Below are 21,758 nucleotides of genomic sequence, written 5' to 3' on the forward strand. Positions count from 1 at the left end.
TGGATGTGTTGGAAATGAGATGTTTGAAGACAATATGTGGTGTGAGGTGGTTTGATCAAGTAAGTAATGAAAGGGTAAGAGAGATGTGTGGTAATAAAGAGAGTGTGGCTGAGAGAGCAGAAGAGGGTGTATTGAAATGGTTTGGTCACATGGAGAGAATGAGTGAGGAAAGATTGACAAAGAGGATATATGTGTCAGAGATGGAGGGAACGGGAACAAATTGGAGGTGGAAGGATGGAGTGAAAAAGATTTTGAGTGATCGGGGCCTGAACATACAGGAGGGTGAAAGGCGTGCAAGGAATAGAGAGAACTGGAACCATAGGGAATACCGGGGTCGACGTACTGTCAATGGTTTGACCCAGGGCATGTGAAGCGTCTGGGGTAAACCATGGAAAGTTTTGTGGAGCCTGGATGTGGAAAGGGAGCTGTGGTTTCGGCACATTACACATGAAAGCTAGAGACTGAGTGTGAATGAATGTGGCCAGTTTTGTCTTTTCATAGCGCTACCTCATACGCATGTGGGGGGAGGGGGGTGCCATTTCATGTGTGGCATAGTGGCGGTGGGAATGGATGAAGGCAGCATGCATGAATATGTACATGTGTATATATGTATATGTCTGTGTATGTATGTATATGTATGTAAATGTTGAAATGTACAGGGATGTATATGTGCGTGTGTGGGAGTTTATGTATACACATGTGTGGGTGGGTTGGGCCATTCTTTCGTCTGTTTCCTTGCACTACCTTGCTAACACGAGAGATAGCAACAAAGTATAATAATGATATAAATTCATATATGATATGGTATACCGGGGTTGACATGCTGTCAATGGATTGAACCAAGGCATGTGAAGCATCTGGGATAAACCATGGAAAGTTTTGTGGGGCCTGGATGTGCAGAGGGAGCTGTGGCTTCGGTGCATTACACATGACAGCTAGAGACTGAGTTTGAAAGAATGTGGCCTTTGTTGTCTTTTCCTAGCGCTACCTCGCGTGCGCGTGGGGAAGGGGGTTCCATTTCATGTGTGGCAGGGTGGCAACGGGAATGGATGAAGGGAGCAAGTGTGGATGTGTACATGTGTATATATGTGTATGTCTGTATATGTATGTATACGTTGAAATGTATAGGTATGTATATGTGCGTGTTTGGCCATTTATGTATATACATGTGTATGTGGGTGGGTTGGGCCACTTTTGTCTGTTTCCTTGTGCTACCTCGTTAACGCGGGAGACAGCGACTAAAAATAATAAATAGATAAACATAAACAGCCTTGGAAGGATCCAATATTCTGCTGCTGTTTGTATTCAATTGTATAATCCTGAGTGTTATACCCCACTGGCCTTCTGACGAATTCATTTCATGGCAGTTTAATGTCCAGGAATTTGATACCTTGTCAGTGCTTAGCCATCCTAGGTGACTTCAACTAACCACAACCCCTGTCCTGTACAAAACTAGTGGCAACAGACATCAAGAAAGCACTGGACACTCCCAGGACAGGTGTTTCTGCATAAAATACTTGAAACAACTCTCCATAACAAGGATAAAGAGTGGTTGCCATTGCATAGCAGGCCATCATACCAATCACAAATGCTTTTATCTACAAAACCCTTAAACTCCACAAAGAATTTCCCTGAGAAACAATTCTTTCTCCAAACCTCTTCAGTCTCTTCCTAATGACCTCTCATTACCTAGAGCAAACCACAACATGAAGGTCCTCTCATATGTTGATGACCTCACAATCGCATGACAAAACCCTGACACCACAGAAGCAACAATAAACATGCAACATGAATACACAGTTGGAACACAAGCTCTCCCAGAACAGAATAACTGTATATTGTTTTTTTATGGTCAACATGGCATGCACACATGCCTAATCACAACCATCCGTGTGAAAGAAAAAAGATGAGAAAAAGAATGCTTTAATGGCAGCAAAAGGAATAAAGGACAGTGGAAGATGAGACAATATCCATCACTCAAATAGAATGGATCAAGAAAGGCAAGTTTGATTAAACATAGCATTTAGTCAACCAAGGAAAAATGGTAAAGCTAAAGGAGCAAAGAATGTCAGAAATGGAAAATACTTCACATTTGGTTTCATCTTGATCGCTCCAAAGATTAAGACCTCCTTTCTCTCCTAAACCCGACTCACTCCCATTACCATCTCTACACAAAATTTTGCCTTCCCAAGACAGATATTGTATACACAAGCACACACAACACAAGAAGTTTAGTTGTATGTGGACACAATACAACAAATCTCGTTGTGAGGGGAAGTCATACACCATATCTCGTTGTATGGGCACAACACATCTCGCTGTATGGGGGTACATTACAACAAATCTCGCTGTGGTGGGACACAATACAACATATTTCGTTGTATGGGAAGACAATACAACATATCTTGTTGTCTGGGGGAACAGTACAACACATCTCGTTGTACAGGACACAATGCAACACATCTCGTTGTATGGGGACACAATACAACATATATCGTTGTATGGGAATACAATACAACACATCTCGTTGTATGGAGAAACAATACAACATAACTCGTTTTATAGGGACACAATACAACATATCTCGTTGTATGGAGAAACAATACAAAATAACTCGTTGTATCGGGACACAAAACAACACATCTCGTTGTAAGTGGACATAATACATCACATCTCGTTGTACTGGAGCAATATGCAACATATTGTATGGGGACAAAATACAACATATCGTTGTATGGGGACACAATACAACATATCTCGGTGTATGGGGACACAATACAACATATCTCGCTGTATGGGGCACAATACAACATATGTCGTTGTATAGGGAAACAATAAAACACATCTCGTTGTATGGGGACACAATACAACACATCTCGGTGTATGGGGACACAATACAACACATCTCGGTGTATGGGGACACAATACAACATATGTCGTTGTATGGGGACACAATACAACATATCTCGGTGTATGGGGACACAATACAACATATCTCGCTGTATGGGGACACAATACAACATATGTCGTTGTATAGGGAAACAATAAAACACATCTCATTGTATGGGGACACAATACAACACATCCCGATGTATGGGGACACAATACAACATATGTCGTTGTATGGGGACACAACAGTACACATCTCGTTGTATGAGGACAATACAACACATCTAGTTGTATGAGAACACAATACAACATATCTCGGTGTATGGGAACACAATACAACACATCTCGGTGTATGGGGACAAAATACAACACATTTCGTTGTATGGGGACACAATACAACACATTTCGTTGTATGGAGAAACAATAAAACACATCTCGTTGTACTGGAGCACAATACAACATATCTCGATGTATGGGGACATTTTACAACGTATCTCCTTGTTTAGGGAACACTACAGAGGACAGAAATGTTGGGAAACAATGTAAAAAGACTGGCTACGAAAGACTAAGCTAGGCACAGGCTCTTGTAAATGACAGTCTATTCTCGGGGTGCCATTAATGGCACAGGTCGGGATGTGTGTTCTCTGGTTGCCAATACTTGCACAGGTCGGGTGTGTGTGACAAGTAAGCGAGACAGACGTATGTGTTGTGGAAGAAATGCAGTATGAGGGACCAAGGCGAGTGTGGTGTCAATACAGACACAATACAAGAGAGGTGCCAGTTAGCTTCCGGTGTATTCAATCTGAGTAATATTTTCCGAGGAATCTTATGTCGTAAGCTTCTTAATTACAGATTACAAGAACATTCAGCCACGATCCCATTACACCACACACTACACACAGTTACCAAGGCAGCCTTGGGCAAGGGCTGTATTCTCCTCATTAACCCGTGGACACGCTTTTACACTGTATAACCGCACTTATCGGCAAATTAGATATCTTCCTGAAAGTAGAAATAACACATTTATCAATCATTAACTGAATGTCTAAGTATTGAAGATGGAATTCTTCGTAAATAACCATAAAAGGCGCACGTGATGACCCTTCCATCCCGAGAAAGGGTATTCTTTCGTTCAAGGACGATATTGTGTGTGAGCTGACAACAATAATGAATTGGTAATAGAAATGGGTTCTGCTTCTCCTTGCTGGGCTGGGCTGTGCAAAACTCCTGTTAGCAGTGCAGAGCTCCCATTGGATCATATATATTTAACAGACTTATACAGACCACATGTTTATCTATTCCTATACATATATTCACATGAGCGAGTGTTAACATTCTCACATCCCGAATCAACTGATTATTGGATTATTTCTGTCAAATTCTCTGGCTCAGTGAGTAGCTCAGAATGAAAGCTGACGTCGAACCATTTCCCCGTCTTACTGAAATACGTAATCTATGTAAATCTATAGGAAAAAAGGAAAAGAAGTAAAATCTCTCTCTCAATGTCTGTGAGGGATTCCATTCCTTTCCCTCTATGACAGAGATGCTATATGACAACTGAGTGTCCACGATAGATATCCACGATCCTATTCAGTTTGATCATGACGTCTTACGAAGGAAACCGCGTCTCATCGACAGACAGGAGCAGCGTCCTGAAGTGGTGTTGGGTGAGGGACCTGTGTGGGTAATGTGGATCGACGTCTCTCTAGCTGTTGACAAGAACTACTAACCTTACCCACTTAGCCTAAAAGCTTTCGGGGATTCTTAGAACTAGATGATAGGTGCACGCGACACAATGACTCTCTCTCTCTCTCTCTCTCTCTCTCTCTCTCTCTCTCTCTCTCTCTCTCTCTCTCTCTCTCTCTCTCTCTCTCTCTCTCATCACCAAAAAACACAATGTTGGAGGAGAATGACCGCCCCCTCAACCCCTCTCTCGTCCGTCCGTCTGGCATTTTTCCCCAGCGTTCGATCGAGCAAGAATACTCAGAAGGCCCGGGACTGAGTGACACAAAGGATATGATTCACACACACACACACACACACGAGAAGGTATCACTCACCCACAAGATCTATTTTCTTTAATTTCTCGAAGTTCTAATGTCGGAAAGACGGATTATATCAACGAAACGCTCCCATGTCAAGAAAAAGTCTCAATATCTATCTTTGTCTAGTACTTGAGCGCCAGCGGACGAGGACTTCGAAAGACGAAGTCTGACAAAGGAATAAATAGACAGTTTGTTGTCTCTCTCCGGGTCGTGTTTACAAAGACCTTCTCTGTCCGGGCCTACAGAGGATGTCGAGTTTCCGATCCACGTGCGTCACACAGGAGCTGACGAGCTGAACTGAGGCCACAGGTCCGAGTGGTCAGCAGTGTCGGCTGAGGAGCCTGGGCCATCGACACAGGCCGGAGAGGACAACATCGAACTCCTCGTCTTCATCGAACCCGGGCCAGACCTAAGTCTCGAACTGCTTACAGGACGTCTTCAGAAATCAGTTCTCGCGCGATCTGAGAAAATGGTATTCTGAACACGAAAGAAAGACCCTTGTGCACGCCGGATCGACCCTGTGCACGTCGGTACGACCCTTGTGCACGTCGGCACGACCCTTGGGTGTGACGAAACTGAGGTTCTGGACAGGTTAGGTCTAAGACCCAGGCCATCGTGTTTAAGACTCGTACTTCCGTGATCGAGGGTAGCAAGTCGTGCTTAAGGGGTTCAGATCTTCCCCTCCTGTGTTGAGCTGGCCTACAGGGGCGACGATGGGAGACGGAACGACAAATATGGCGGCGGCTACGGTCGTTCTTGTGTTAGCAATGACTTGTGTCGTGTCTCCTGTGGTTCATGGACAACAGACTTCTGGACGCTTCAACATCGCTCGCTGTGAGTACTGTGCTGGCCACACTCTCCTAGTCCTACTGTGTACTGTGCTGGCCACACTCTCCTAGTCCTACTGTGTACTGTGCTGGCCACACTCTCCTAGTCCAACTGTGTACTGTGCTGGCCACACTCTCCTAGTCCTACTGTGTCCTGTGCTGGCCACACTCTCCTAGTCCAACTGTGTACTGTGCTGGCCACACTCTCCTAGTCCAACTGTGTACTGTGCTGGCCACACTCTCCTAGTCCTACTGTGTCCTGTGCTGGCCACACTCTCCTAGTCCAACTGTGTACTGTGCTGGCCACACTCTCCTAGTCCAACTGTGTACTGTGCTGGCCACACTCTCCTAGTCCAACTGTGTACTGTGCTGGCCACACTCTCCTAGTCCTACTGTGTCCTGTGCTGGCCACACTCTCCTAGTCCAACTGTGTACTGTGCTGGCCACACTCTCCTAGTCCAACTGTGTACTGTGCTGGCCACACTCTCCTAGTCCAACTGTGTACTGTGCTAGGTCATAAAGATCAACGAGCTAGAGAGAGATAGAACAGTCTTCTATTTCAGTTTCCAGGATGCAGTAAAACAGTGTTCCGTTGCAGGGAGCAGTTCAGACCAATATCTCTCCGTTCCATCATCCCAGGATGCGGTCCCTTACAGTCCTGTGTCTTGCAGCCTGTGGAGACCTACGCGTCGGGGAGGCAAACACAAGGCTCCAGAACCTAGTGGTCACGTCCCAGCTGTGGCTCAGGACCCAGCAGCACCCAGCTACCCTCCGGGTCCTCAGCGGGCAGCAGTGTTCCCTCCCCGTCCACACCACCTTCAAGGTAAGGCAGGCTTCTTGATGGATTGCGAATGTATGACACCCTCCCCCCCATCTCTCTCTCTCTCTCTCTCTCTCTCTCTCTCTCTCTCTCTCTCTCTCTCTCTCTCTCTCTGTTCTCTTCTAATTTTCTTTCATCTTCCCTCTTTCTCTCCTATCTCTCGTGAGAGAGTGAGACATTGCCGTGACCACTATGTCTATATCTGTGTGTGTCTCTCTCTCAGTACTGACTTAACTAAAGGTCTGCATGTTAACCACAAACATCTACATACATCATGCCTTATGAACACAAACTAATGTAATCCGTGAACCAAGATTATAACCAGACACTTTACTTTCGTCGAGACTCCAGATTCCAGAATATATTTCCTTCCAACGTGTCAATGGATTGCCACTCTTAATGTGCGGGAAGGGGGTTGTGGCTGGTTGAAGCCATCTAGGATATGGTGAGAGAGGAATGGGTGCAATGTGACAGTGAAGTGACTGGGTCTAAAGCAATGGAATACATGGAGTTACAGGCTAACTGATTCTGGAAAGATCCGAGTCACGACCTAGGGTAAGAGACGACACGCTGACAATACAAGACAACAGTTAACCCCCCCCCCCCAAAAAAAAAAAAAAAAAAAAAAAGAATGAATACGTTGGCACGACGGTATGAACCTTGAGCACGACGGTACGACCCTCCGGCAGAAAGGTAAGACCCTTGAACACGACGGTACGACCCTTGAGTACAACTATACGAAACTTGGGTATGATAGTGAGACCTTAGACCTAATATGTAAGGGACTGGTCGAAGACTTGGCCATCATATCCGAAAGTCGTACCGTCGTACCGTCGTGCTCCAATATCTTCCCGTCGTGTCCAAGAATGGTTTCGTCGTGCTCGAGAGCCGTAGCGTGGCGATCGATGGCCCTGTAGTAGTAAGTCCTCTCTACATAAACTATCACCCAGACCATCTACAACTTAGGCTTCCTCACTTGATGATAACTCCCCATCGGCTTGACACAGTTTCCGGTCATTTACCACATATCCACCTTTTCTGTTCTGAGGATTTTGTAGTCGCTCTTAAAAACAACTGATACTGTGCACGTTTCTCTCATACACTCGGTGCTCATTAGTACGTCCCAGCAAAAGAATTGAAATGCTCAACACATTGGCATGTAGGCGCACAGGTGAGGTGGTAGGCCCCAGTCCCGTCCAGGTTGTTCAGTCCACCAAGCAACCAACCCTGTCCCACCCCCCACTGTTTCACTAGGCCCCAGTCCCCTCCAGGTTCTCGGTGTCACACTGGACAGTAAACAAACCTGGAGGGAACGTCAGAACCATCACGAAATCCTCCAGCTGTCGCCTCTCAAGACTCAAGACACGGACTCCCTCCACCTTAACTCAGGAACATCTACACAACTTTCATTCTCCCCTAATTCATCTCTGCCTCCTCCAACTGGTCCTCCTCCCTACCCACCACACAACAGGGGCTACTGGAACAGATGCAGCAAAGGGCGTGCAATATCATCCTCTATTCCACTTACACCACCTACCATGAGGCATTCATCGCGTTCGTCCTCCCAACACACTACACCCACCACCTAAACCCCATCCAATCAGAAAAAAGAGAACTACTACACCATTCTCGCCACCGTCCCCTCCAGTCTGGAAGATCGAAACCACATCAAACCCATCCGGGTTAGCAGGCCTACTAACCACCACTAAAAAGTAAAAATCTTTAATAATACGAAAATCATTCAACATTAGACTGAGTCTGCAATTTAAGTGTAAACACTGATTCTCCTCCTCATTAGTCCCAATGATTTTGTCTGTATTTTCTGTACCTATTCCATCCAATGGCTATAATTAATTCAACAAGCCGTAATGTATCAGTATTATGAGCAGTATCATTGGTTTATGCTTTTGTTTTCTTGCTTCTCCTGTGCCTTGAGGTAAAACGGGGCGTTTTTCCCACAGGTGACCAACAACCAGACCTTGGAGGTGTCTACGGATGAGCCAGAAGGAAGGTACTGTAACCTCCCGAGGGGAACAGACATCCGCCTCGTCAGTGGCGAAGTCCAGGTCTCCTGCAAGCACGGTACGTCCTCTCTAGTCACCGACTCCCATCTCTCGAGGTCCTCCTGTCCTCTTATCTTGTTTGAGCACGATGGGTCGACCCTTGGGTTTGATGGCTTGGTCTCTGGGACCTGGTTAGGTCAGGGGTCAGGGACATTCACGCCTGGAGGCTGTACCGTCATTCAGATATCCTAAAGGAATGACAAAAGCCCAGAGGGTAGAACGCAAACCAAGCTTCTAACAGAACCCCACATGACCACATCATAATTCATGATATACATATATAACTTACAAGACCTGATGTCACCTTTTGATTCACTGGCTGAGTTTTGGAATGAATACGTTGTGCCCCCAAGCTACGATACATTACGATAAAACTGTATATTGACTGTCACAAAAAATCTTGTCTCTGTCTTCCAGATAAATTTGATGCTGAGGAAGAGATGTCTAAACCCTCAGGGCCGCTTCCCATCAGGCCAGTCCGGCCCTCACCACGAATGCTGGACCTGACTGTCCCAGAAAATAGGACCGGGTCAGTTACGGGTCCGTTTATGACCACCCAAGACCCAGGTGAGGCGACACCATTAGCGGTGAACAAGACAGAGTCCACAACGACGTCTGTGGTGGTAGTGGCCCTCACGACCACCACCACCACGACCAGACAAGCAGAGACTACACTGGGGTCTCGAGGAGGCACACAGGAGCCTACCTCAACGGAAGGAGACGCAACAGAAGACGCCATCGCAACGGGAGCGGTCCCGTCCGTCACGACGGAGGACGAAGCGACGCATCGGAGCTCGACGGAACTCCTCCCTGGCTTCAAGCACGAGCAAACATCAAGCAACTCCTCCCAGTACCACGACGGCACGGACATCGACCACATCCCCTACATCGTAGGCGTCGGGGCGGGCACCTTCGTCCTCATCATGTGCATCGTCGTCATCGCATGGTTCGGCGTGGGACGCCGCCGGAGGGCAAACCAACAGGAGGACCTCTTCATCGCTGGGTCCTACACGGGGTCCCTGGCCAGGAAGGATTACGATGGTAGCTACCATAACGCTCAGGTCATGACCTACTCGGGAATGGAACACGAGCTCGCCGAGTCCTTCAATCTCGAGGAGATTGTCTTGAAAAGCCAATCCTCCGCCTCGGAATACGAGACCCCGAAATGTCTCCGTCAGACATGACGAGACTACCCCCTTGTGGCAGCACTCTACCGTATCATAATTAAATGTGGTCACAGGCCTGAGGCCTGGCGATCGCTTTTAAACGATATATACATTTATCAATGTGTGTGTGTGTGTGTGTGTGTGCGTGTATGTGTGTGTAGCAAGAATGCCCAGTGTTACATGCCTCAGGAATGTGTGAAAAAAAATGCGATACATAAGGACATCGAAGAAATGTATATCATTTCGTGAGTAATGTACGACTTCTGAGTTTACCAAAAGTGTTCAACGAAGTCTGATAAGACACCCCAGTATATTTTCCTACGGTTAGTAAAGCAAAAACTAGACCTATCATGTTGAATGTGGTGATGTATCGATCAAATTATGATATACTAATTCTCGACAAAGGGACACAGGTCCTCCCTCACTCCTACCCCTTAGCTCAAATCCTGAGTAGCAATATTCACAGTCCGCTGGGAACTTAGTGTAATGGCTGACAAGACCTCAATGCAACATTGGTACCATACATACATGCTTCTCAATATGAAAAAAAAGCAGTCTGAAACAAAACCAGATTGCCTGATTTTCAGTTTGCTCAAAGAACTTCATACGAAATATGAAAGACAAAGTGAATATTTATATTTTGCGAAAGAGACGGAAAAATCTCTTATGACCCCTAGTTAAACGGGCGTACATACACACATATATTTCATCTCATACGCTTATCATATGTAACGTCTGTATATATAATGTCTCAAACATGTAATGAACACATGATGATGTCTGATGTAAACCATTTACCACGTACCCCCGAGACTCGACCCCCGGCTACCGCACAGATGGACCAGGGTTCAATTCTCGGGTTGTGGCACGGAATGAAATAACCAGTGAAGTGTATGAATACTTCAGGCCTACGGGAACTACGGACTACGGAGGGACGATTGTATGCTTCCGTTCTGGAGTAAATTAGACCATACTGCTCCACTGTTTGAATCATTTTTTTCCTATACAGTGGTTGTACAAACAAAGGTTTTGTTTTCCAAGGGAACAATATATATATATGACATATCGTAACTATACTGGAATTCTTATAAGAAAAAAATATATAATCGGTAAGATATGCATATATAATGAGCCACTTTTATCTATTCTCCATATATAAGGGATTGCACACACACACACTCCCACACACACACACACACACACACACACACACACACACACACATAATCAGCACGGTCTCGCATGGGTCCGAATCCCGGAAGCGGCAGTCGGCCCACTCACAGTCTAGCTGTTCACCCTCCCCTAGGAGCTGATCGATAAATGGGTATACCTGGCTTAGGCTGGGGTGGTGTGTGTGTGTGTCTGTGTGTGTGTGTGTCTACACAGGAGTAGACATGGTACATATATACAAGGTTAAGAGACGAGGCAACACGAGTGCAAAACTCCCTACCAGTATCACATAAATAGTAATCACGAAGTAATCACAGAGAGCATTCTACAGTGAAAGATGATATGGTGATTACGGACATGAGTTTCAAAAGTTGTATGATACTAGAGAACATTCAAAAGAGGGGACCCCACGCATGCAGAACAGCAGCAAGAGGGAGTTAGTTAAACACACACACACACACACACACACACACACACACACATACAATTATGTACATGAGGCAAACAGACTGTACCGTACGAATGTAAAATTCTCCCGGAGGTTCAAATTTAACGATAAAAATCACAAACACACGACAACTTCCACCTGTAAAGAACACGAAGAACACACCTCTTCCTGTCCATACCCTCTGTCTCATGCACATAAGTGTACACAAAGCCCTGTAAATGATGGCTAGGGTGTAAATCACTGCACCAACTCCTAGAACATACTGTAAATTCTTGCCTGCCGATCGAACACACACACACACACACACACACACACACACACATCCCTTTAATATTAAAGACAAGCTAACGCGTGAAAAAAGAACAGTACTGATATCATTCATAGACTAACAAAAGAATAGAGGGAAGGAATTTCCCTATGGCGAAATTTTGGGCAAGAGAGTGGCTCAGTCACGCACATGACAAAAGCCATCTATATATGCCCTTCAACCCATCCTGAGAACACAGCCCTGCCTTCACACAGCCTGTAAAAAGGATCGTTTGCTATTGTGCTTATATACTGATGAACCGTGGTGGTGGTGGTCCCATTGTCTGGCTACAGTTACATACTCAGAGCTGTATAGCTATACACCAGGTAATATAAACAACATTTGCATGGGTACACAAGCTCACAAACTGCTACGGTAGGAATTTGTTCCATTGTGTTGTTTGTAGATTATATATATGGTGGTGTGGTTTCAGAAGTGGTAGAGGATGTGTGGATCAGGTGTTTGCTTTGAAGAATGTATGTGAGAAATACTTAGAAAAGCAAATGGATTTGTATGTAGCATTTATGGATCTGGAGAAGGCATATGATAAGAGTTGATAGAGATGCTCTGTGGAAGGTATTAAGAATATATGGTGTGGGAGGAAAGTTGTTAGAAGCAGTGAAAAGTTTTTATCGAGGATGTAAGGCATGTGTACGTGTAGGAAGAGAGGAAAGTGATTGGTTCTCAGTGAATGTAGGTTTGCGGCAGGGGTGTGTGATGTCTCCATGGTTGTTTAATTTGTTTATGGATGGGGTTGTCAGGGAGGTAAATGCAAGAGTTTTGGAAAGAGGGGCAAGTATGAAGTCTGTTGGGGATGAGAGAGCTTGGGAAGTGAGTCAGTTGTTGTTCGCTGATGATACAGCGCTGGTGGCTGATTCATGTGAGAAACTGCAGAAGCTGGTGACGGAGTTTGGTAAAGTGTGTGGAAGAAGAAAGTTAAGAGTAAATGTGAATAAGAGCAAGGTTATTAGGTACAGTAGGGTTGAGGGTCAAGTCAATTGGGAGGTGAGTTTGAATGGAGAAAAACTGGAGGAAGTGAAGTGTTTTAGATATCTGGGAGTGGATCTGGCAGCGGATGGAACCATGGAAGCGGAAGTGGATCATAGGGTGGGGGAGGGGGCGAAAATTCTGGGGGCCTTGAAGAATGTGTGGAAGTCGAGAACATTATCTCGGAAAGCAAAAATGGGTATGTTTGAAGGAATAGTGGTTCCAACAATGTTGTATGGTTGCGAGGCGTGGGCTATGGATAGAGTTGTGCGCAGGAGGATGGATGTGCTGGAAATGAGATGTTTGAGGACAATGTGTGGTGTGAGGTGGTTTGATCGAGTGAGTAACGTAAGGGTAAGAGAGATGTGTGGAAATAAAAAGAGCGTGGTTGAGAGAGCAGAAGAGGGTGTTTTGAAGTGGTTTGGGCACATGGAGAGGATGAGTGAGGAAAGATTGACCAAGAGGATATATGTGTCGGAGGTGGAGGGAGCAAGGAGAAGAGGGAGACCAAATTGGAGGTGGAAAGATGGAGTGAAAAAGATTTTGTGTGATCGGGGCCTGAACATGCAGGAGGGTGAAAGGAGGGCAAGGAATAGAGTGAATTGGAGCGATGTGGTATACCGGGGTTGACGTGCTGTCAGTGGATTGAATCAAGGCATGTGAAGCGTCTGGGGTAAACCATGGAAAGCTGTGTAGGTATGTATATTTGCGTGTGTGGACGTATGTATATACATGTGTATGGGGGGGGTTGGGCCATTTCTTTCGTCTGTTTCCTTGCGCTACCTCGCAAACGCGGGAGACAGCGACAAAGTATAAAAAAAAAAAAAAAATATATATATATATTTTTTTTTTTTTTTTTTTTTTTATACTTTGTCGCTGTCTCCCGCGTTTGCGAGGTAGCGCAAGGAAACAGACGAAAGAAATGGCCCCCCCCCCCCCCATACACATGTACATACACACGTCCACACACGCAAATATACATACCTACACAGCTTTCCATGGTTTACCCCAGACGCTTCACATGCCTTGCTTCAATCCACTGACAGCACGTCAACCCCTGTATACCACATGACTCCAATTCACTCTATTTCTTGCCCTCCTTTCACCCTCCTGCATGTTCAGGCCCCGATCACACAAAATCTTTTTCACTCCATCTTTCCACCTCCAATTTGGTCTCCCTCTTCTCCTCGTTCCCTCCACCTCCGACACATATATCCTCTTGGTCAATCTCTCCTCACTCATTCTCTCCATGTGCCCAAACCATTTCAAAACACCCTCTTCTGCTCTCTCAACCACGCTCTTTTTATTTCCACACATCTCTCTCACCCTTACGTTACTTACTCGATCAAACCACCTCACACCACACATTGTCCTCAAACATCTCATTTCCAGCACATCCATCCTCCTGCGCACATCTCTATCCATAGCCCACGCCTCGCAACCATACAACATTGTTGGAACCACTATTCCCTCAAACATACCCATTTTTGCTTTCCGAGATAATGTTCTCGACTTCCACACATTTTTCAAGGCTCCCAAAATTTTTGCCCCCTCCCCCACCCTATGATCCACTTCCGCTTCCATGGTTCCATCCGCTGACAGATCCACTCCCAAATATCTAAAACACTTCACTTCCTCCAGTTTTTCTCCATTCAAACTCACCTCCCAATTGACTTGACCCTCACCCCTACTGTACCTAATAACCTTGCTCTTATTCACATTTACTCTCAACTTTCTTCTTCCACACACTTTACCAAACTCAGTCACCAGCTTCTGCAGTTTCTCACATGAATCAGCCACCAGCGCTGTATCATCAGCGAACAACAACTGACTCACTTCCCAAGCTCTCTCATCCCCAACAGACTTCATACTTGCCCCTCTTTCCAGGACTCTTGCATTTACCTCCCTTACAACCCCATCCATAAACAAATTAAACAACCATGGAGACATCACACACCCCTGCCGCAAACCTACATTCACTGAGAACCAAGGGAGCAAATGGGAACTTCAGTGAAGGGCGTAAATGGGGAGGTGATAACAAGTAGCGGTGATGTGAGAAGGAGATGGAATGAGTATTTTGAAGGTTTGTTGAATGTGTCTGATGACAGAGTGGCAGATATAGGGTGTTTTGGTCGAGGTGGTGTGCAAAGTGAGAGGGTTAGGGAAAATGATTTGGTAAACAGAGAAGAGGTAGTAAAAGCTTTGCGGAAGATGAAAGCCGGCAAGGCAGCAGGTTTGGATGGTATTGCAGTGGAATTTATTAAGAAAGGGGGTGACTGTATTGTTGACTGGTTGGTAAGGTTATTTAATGTATGTATGACTCATGGTGAGGTGCCTGAGGATTGGCGGAATGCGTGCATAGTGCCATTGTACAAAGGCAAAGGGGATAAGAGTGAGTGCTCAAATTACAGAGGTATAAGTTTGTTGAGTATTCCTGGTAAATTATATGGGAGGGTATTGATTGAGAGGGTGAAGGCATGTACAGAGCATCAGATTGGGGAAGAGCAGTGCGGTTTCAGAAGTGGTAGAGGATGTGTGGATCAGGTGTTTGCTTTGAAGAATGTATGTGAGAAATACTTAGAAAAGCAAATGGATTTGTATGTAGCATTTATGGATCTGGAGAAGGCATATGATAGAGTTGATAGAGATGCTCTGTGGAAGGTATTAAGAATATATGGTGTGGGAGGCAAGTTGTTAGAAGCAGTGAAAAGTTTTTATCGAGGATGTAAGGCATGTGTACGTGTAGGAAGAGAGGAGAGTGATATATATATATATATATATATATATATATATATATAATCTTTTTTTTTGTCTTTCTTTATTGCAACCGTTATGGCACCAGAAAAAGGTGGCTCTAGCGATGGCCACTTCGAATGTAAGGTAATAGATATAGACGAGAGGAAATATCAACCTGAAGTGAAGAAGATAAAGACAGAGAATTTTTCCAGAAGTTTCTGTGCTTGAAGGAAGAAGGGAGTGTCATAAGCAGCCAGATGCGCTCCGGGGGTCCAATTTAACACACATACAGCTCACGAGAGCAGTGACCAAAACGATAACTGTAGAACATAGAGTGGCACCGCGGCTGACGGAAAAGGACCGGTGACGAGAGATAATGACAGGAGAGCTTGCATTCCACTCTGGTTGAGAGAAAGACAGAGGAAAGACACCTCAGATATGTGAGTAGTGCTCCCCTTGAAGACTACAGATGTTAGGGTGGTGGAGACCACATGAGTGAAGCTGTCTCCTTTATTAAAAGAAGTTAAAGACTGAATGGGCTAATCTCAAAGACACTCCTGCGGGACTAAGGGCGAACTAAGAAGGGGAAGAGAAGAATAGCCTAGGGATTTTTGAGAAAGCGGAAAACCTGGTAGGTGGTAGGAAAGACGTGAGAAGGTAAGCACAGTTCCAAAGCTTAGCGGTGCAAGGAAAGAGACAGGCATCACAACGGTCCATCCTTGAGTAGCCAACGGCCAAACACTGAGGATGTAAGTATCTATGTGTGTGTGCGGCAACACACAAGTGACCCGCTTTCGGGAGCTACAGCCGGACACATATCAGTGAGACAGGAGAAGAGAACCGGCAATCAAAAATGAGACTGATGGGTCGGAATACACGGGCTCTCAGCACATCTCTGTAACTTGCCTGGAATACACGGGGCCCTCAGCTAACCTCTGTAACTTGCCTGAAATATATTGAGTCCCCAGCTAACCTCTGTAACTTGCCTGGAATGTATTGAGCCCTCAGCTAACCTCTGTAACTTGCCTGAAATATATTGAGTCCCCAGCTAACCTCTGTAACTTGCCTGGAATGTACTGAGCCCTCAGCTAACCTCTGTAACTTGCCTGAAATATATTGAGTCCCCAGCTAACCTCTGTAACTTGCCTGAAATACATGGGGCTCTCAGCCCACCTCCGTATCTTGCCTGCAATTCATGAGGCCCTCAGCTTACCTATATAACTCGCACCATTCTCACGTACATACGTGTAATTCTATTTTCACCTTGAGTGCCGGTAATGCCCTGACCATACCATAGAATAAAGAGTGACAATTAACAGTAATTTGAACAGACAGGTGTTCCTGAAGAAGATGGGTTTGAACACGGCATGGGTGGATTAGTCTGGTAAAGTGGGTGAGGGTTGGAGACGATCAAGTGCTACATCACAGGAGGAAGGGGTTCCTCTACCGCAGATGGAGGCCTCTCTCTCCGCCACAGTGCACGGCGCCTCTCACCTACAGTAAACACACCATCGATAGATAGAATATATATATATATATATATATATATATATATATATATATATATATATATATATATATATATATATATATTGGAAAGGATCACAATTTTGCGCGTGATCAAGTATATCTTTAAGAGTCCACGGGGAAAATGAAAAACGTGTTTTATTTTCCCCGTGGATTCTTAAGAATATTTTTCTTTCTTTCATACTATTCGCCATTTCCCGCATTAGCGAGGTAGCATTAAAACAGAGGACTAGGCCTTTGAGGGAATATCCTCACCTGGCCCCCTTCTCTGTTCCTTCTTTTGGAAAATGAAAAAAACGAGAGGGGAGGATTTCCAGCCACCCGCTCCCTCCCCTTTTAGTCGCCTTCTACGACACTCAGGGAATACGTGGGAAGTATTCTTTCTCCCCTATCCCCAGGGATAATCATTATTACTATCAATCAAATAAATTCTTGACCTCAAATAAGCAACGACAGTATATGGGGTTTTACAATAAAACAAAGATTAGTGTGATGAAAACTTTCAGCCTTGGTTCCATGAACATAAATGGATGAAACTTTTCTTATCTAACACTGATTCAGTGAAACATTAGTTAATATCTACTTGATGACAAGAGAACATCGCAGTAACTTATATATATATATATATATATATATATATATATATATATATATATATATATATATGGCTGCGCATAGGGACGTATGTCAGGGTCGGGCAGGTGGTCGCTGATGGCTCAGCCAGTCGTGTCCAGTTGCCATAGACGACCAGACGAGCAATGAGAGCCTGGCACGCCACCTGCACCAGACGGTCCGACGTGACACTCAAATGGACGCCTCTGCTCATCTTCTACCTCTCCCTCTGCCTCAACACAGGTAAAAATCAACAACAACCATACACAGAAAACCGTTGTAGTCTTACCAACAGACCTGTTAACGGGAGCTTTTATAACAGGAGGGCATGAACAGTTGCAGTCCTAGACCAAGGCTAGTTAGACGAAGGTCAAAGGGTAGTAATGTGGTCTGGGCGTAACATTAAACTGCAGGACCGGTTCAGATCTTAACGACCAAACCTGCCACCGAGGTCGTACTAACTGGTGACGGAGGTCGTCCTATAAGTTGACTATATCAGTAGTGACTGATGACTGAGGTCGTACTGCCTGGTAACGACAGCAGTACTGCTTGGTGACTGAAGTCGTTCAACACTATTTCTATTCCACATTTTGTTACAACACCAAAGCAACATATACCACTCCACCTCATCTAGTGCGAAAATAAAGTCCACTGTGCGCACAGAGGGACATGAGGAGACATGGGTAGCGAGCTGGAGGTGGAAATAATCATAAGTCAACAGCTACCAAGGTGGATGTCTGCTCTCGAGGGAAAGTGACATGGGGGTGAAAACCAAGCAGTTAAGACATGAGATATTAAATGGCGAAGCCAAAAAGGACAGTTCAGTCAGCTTATCCCTGAACCTTAGAAAAATGATCACTGAAATGGCGAAGAGGCGAAGACTATATATATATATATATATATATATATGTCATAGAACATACAAACCTCCAACAGCCAGGATCGAACCCGGAACCCCTGTGCAAGAGACATGCATGCTAACCGCTTGGCTATGGGACAGTCCCATAGCCTAGCGGTTAGCGTGCCTGTCTCTTGCACAGGGGTCCCGGGTTCGATCCTGGCTGTTGGAAATTTGTATGTTCTATGAAGGTGCGCGTTCGTATGCACTTTATTCGTGTATATATATATATATATCACCTTTACATTGCTTAAGGCCACTCTGGCGATCTGAAACAAGGAGTGGAGCTCTGTGTGTTTGTACAATAAGCTAAGAAATTAGGAGAGTTTCAGAGACTACTGGATGCTATAGAAGTAAAAGCAAAGGTTATTAGCAGCACGTCTTCAATAAGGGAAGGGCGAGGATTTCAACAAAGGTGAGCAAACGCCAGTGCAAGCTCGAGGGTACAGGCCATTAGACATTTATTGTATTTTCTTCTCGTTTTTCATTTAGATCCCTCTCTTCTTTATGACCTGATTGTATGTTCCGCCTCTATGTTAGATATAATATAAGATTTACTTCACTACCATAAGGTTTAATGTAAAATTTGTCATACGTCAGGCAGCGGCGTACGGGTGTTCTCGCTGCAGGACGACATGTGGGCGCCCCCTCGCCTGGACGCGTACATCAGGTATGACCTGTGGCGGTTCCACGCTTCGAACCCCGCCGTCACCGACTCCTTCACCGTCTGCTACCGCGTCCTGCACACCAAGATGGTCAAGCAGGTGTTCCACCTCTCCTACGCCGAATCTCCTGACGTCATCAATGGCCTCGTTCTCTGTGAGTCGCCCTGATTCGTAAAACAAAGTCTCATCACCAAATGTTTATATTCTCACAGACGGCCCATAAACAATGGGTCATCCTGAGTATGGTCACAGGTAACTAACGGCCTAATCTTATCTGTTTCACTTGATTTAACCTGAAGGATGACACTAGTGGTAGAGTGTTGGTTCAAATATGACACCATCACACATAAGATGACACATTGACAGGCTTGTCGCTCTCCAGTGTTTTCTATGTTAGATGAAATGGAAAGGGTTATTAAATGCCTTAATAAACCACCTTTAAGGGGTTGAAGATCAAGTTCATATGTACATAAAGGTAACTAATTACATGCGTACTCAATATTTTACAACTGGATCAATGAATATTGATCCAAATTGTACTTGAGTTATTATCATACAGATACTTCTTCATCTGATTCAATTCAAAATGTCGAGTCAATCTCAGGTGTTCAATTAGACTACCGCATACTTACTTCTGCACCTTTTCTTTAATGATTTCGTGGCGTGGTTATGGATCATCCTTGTACTAGACATACTACAATGCTCAAAGATCGACATCGTGTTGAAGGTTTTGGCAAACTGGGGTTGAAAGTCGAGTACACAAGTCGACATTGAGTGTGGGAGCAGATGTCTTAAAGACAAGTTTTCTTATCACTAATAATGACATCTCTGGTACCCTTCCTTTTTCTTATTTACTGATTTGTGACCTGAATATATTTTCACAGTTTTTGAGGGCGAGGCGCTGCAGGCCTACTACATGGAGAGCAAACAATGGATCTTGGGCGAGTTCAAGAACCCGCGAGTGATGCACACCTGGCAACACTACTGCCACGTCTTCACCTCTGGCAAGTACGCCATATATATCGACGGTGACCTCAAGTACAGAGGTCAAGTGTCGTCCTCGAGGTTGGAGGTAACCTTCAACGGTACGGTGGTGCTTGGCCAGGAGCAGGACGCTGTGGGGGGCGGGTTCATCGCCACAGAAATGTTCCGGGGTCGTATGGCCCAGTATAACATCTGGGACCGGCCACTACCACATCAGGAGATACAAGGAATGGCCACCTGTAGCAGACAACATCATGGAAATATATTATCCTCTGACGTCCATGATGGTGACTTCTTCAACGTCGCCACCGAGGACGTCAGCATGGAGACCTTCTGCCAGGACCCTCAACAATATATCATAATTCCTGCAAACCTTGCATTCTCTGATGCCGCCAGCTTCTGCCGAAGGACGGGGTCTGTTATGTACACCCCAGACTCTGCAGCAAGTAACTCCGAACTACGCAGAAGAGGCCAGACCTTCGTGGACTCCTGCACTTACTTCCTGTGGCTCGGAGTGACGGACGAGGCAGAAGAGGGCGTCTGGCGGAGCCTCGCCACCAACGACACAGTCGAGGCCTTCTTCGAGGAAGGGACCTTCAACTCACCAAGTCATAATTGCGTCAGTATGAACCAGGTGTCCTCTTCTTGGTACACCATAAATTGTGCCAGCAAAAACCTCAGGTGTTTCCCCTGCGAGGCGAGGCCCTCAAGCTTCATGCTACTCAGGGGCCTGTGTTTCCCCGCAGGGTACATGAGGATCTTTGAGATCCTCGACTCCAAGAACGGCACACCGTTTTTCCACGGCCTCTACGGTTATAACATGTACCTATCCGATGATCTCAACTGGTATTTGTTCGATCTTAAGAAGGGCGAGGTCGTGGCTTTCCTCCCCGTCTCCTCCACGAACGTGTATCCCATCGGCACCCATGACTGGCAGCTGACGAGGCCCTTGTGCGACTACCTAGCGGGCAGTACCGTAACGCTTGGCTTGTCCACCTGTCAAGACGACCAGTTCATGTGCTCCAACGGTGACTGTGTCTCGCGACTGAGTCGCTGCAACACCCGCAACGACTGTGTAGACCAGTCGGACGAGGAGGACTGTGGCACAGTCACCATCCCCGAGAACTATCGTCAACAGAGGCCTCCTATGAACAACACGAAGGGACAACCTCTCTTCCTGGTGACCCACATCGAGTTACTCAGATTCCTGAACATTGAAGACACACAAAATGCCATCACGATAGAGTTCTACATCAGCTTTCACTGGCAAGATTTCCGACTCAAGTTCGAGAATCTTCATGGACGAAAATCCAGAATTACGACTAGTAAGATGGAGATGTTATGGAGGCCGTTGCTGGATTTCCCGAACGCCATGAAGGGATACAGCAAGATGCTGGGAGAGTTGATGTATGTGATCAAGACCGGTGATGCTCTCCCTCTGGACTCAAACGAAGTCAAGATGGGTAAGTACCGAGTAGTGGTTAAGCGAGTGTGTTAACAAGAGGGATGAGTTTCACTGGATGACCTCCTAGCGAACGATGGATGGGTGATGGTGACCCATCGTTAGTGTGATAACACAATCGCACCACAAGTCATGACACAGACTGAAAGGAT

At 45.5% G+C, this 21,758-nt stretch overlaps 3 protein-coding genes across 3 annotated transcripts in view; 2 read left to right on the forward strand and 1 right to left on the reverse strand.

The window, feature by feature from the left end:
• LOC139764861 (solute carrier family 2, facilitated glucose transporter member 3-like) overlaps window positions 1–21,758 on the reverse strand; it is a 252,485-nt gene that overhangs the window by 149,662 nt on the left and 81,065 nt on the right. The gene's annotated exons all lie outside the window — the stretch shown is intronic.
• LOC139764755 (uncharacterized) lies at window positions 4,908–10,791 on the forward strand. The gene is made up of 4 exons (XM_071691621.1): window positions 4,908–5,768; window positions 6,433–6,584; window positions 8,543–8,663; window positions 9,062–10,791. The coding sequence occupies exons 1-4, from the start codon at window positions 5,648–5,650 to the stop codon at window positions 9,826–9,828; spliced, it is 1,161 nt and encodes a 386-aa protein (XP_071547722.1). The 5' UTR covers window positions 4,908–5,647; the 3' UTR covers window positions 9,829–10,791.
• Window positions 19,878–21,699, forward strand: LOC139764756 (uncharacterized). Its single transcript, XM_071691622.1, has one exon. The coding sequence runs from the start codon at window positions 20,077–20,079 to the stop codon at window positions 21,640–21,642; it is 1,566 nt and encodes a 521-aa protein (XP_071547723.1). The 5' UTR covers window positions 19,878–20,076; the 3' UTR covers window positions 21,643–21,699.

Source organism: Panulirus ornatus, chromosome 51, assembly GCF_036320965.1.
Source record: "Panulirus ornatus isolate Po-2019 chromosome 51, ASM3632096v1, whole genome shotgun sequence".
Classification (NCBI taxonomy): Eukaryota; Metazoa; Arthropoda; class Malacostraca; order Decapoda; family Palinuridae; genus Panulirus; species Panulirus ornatus.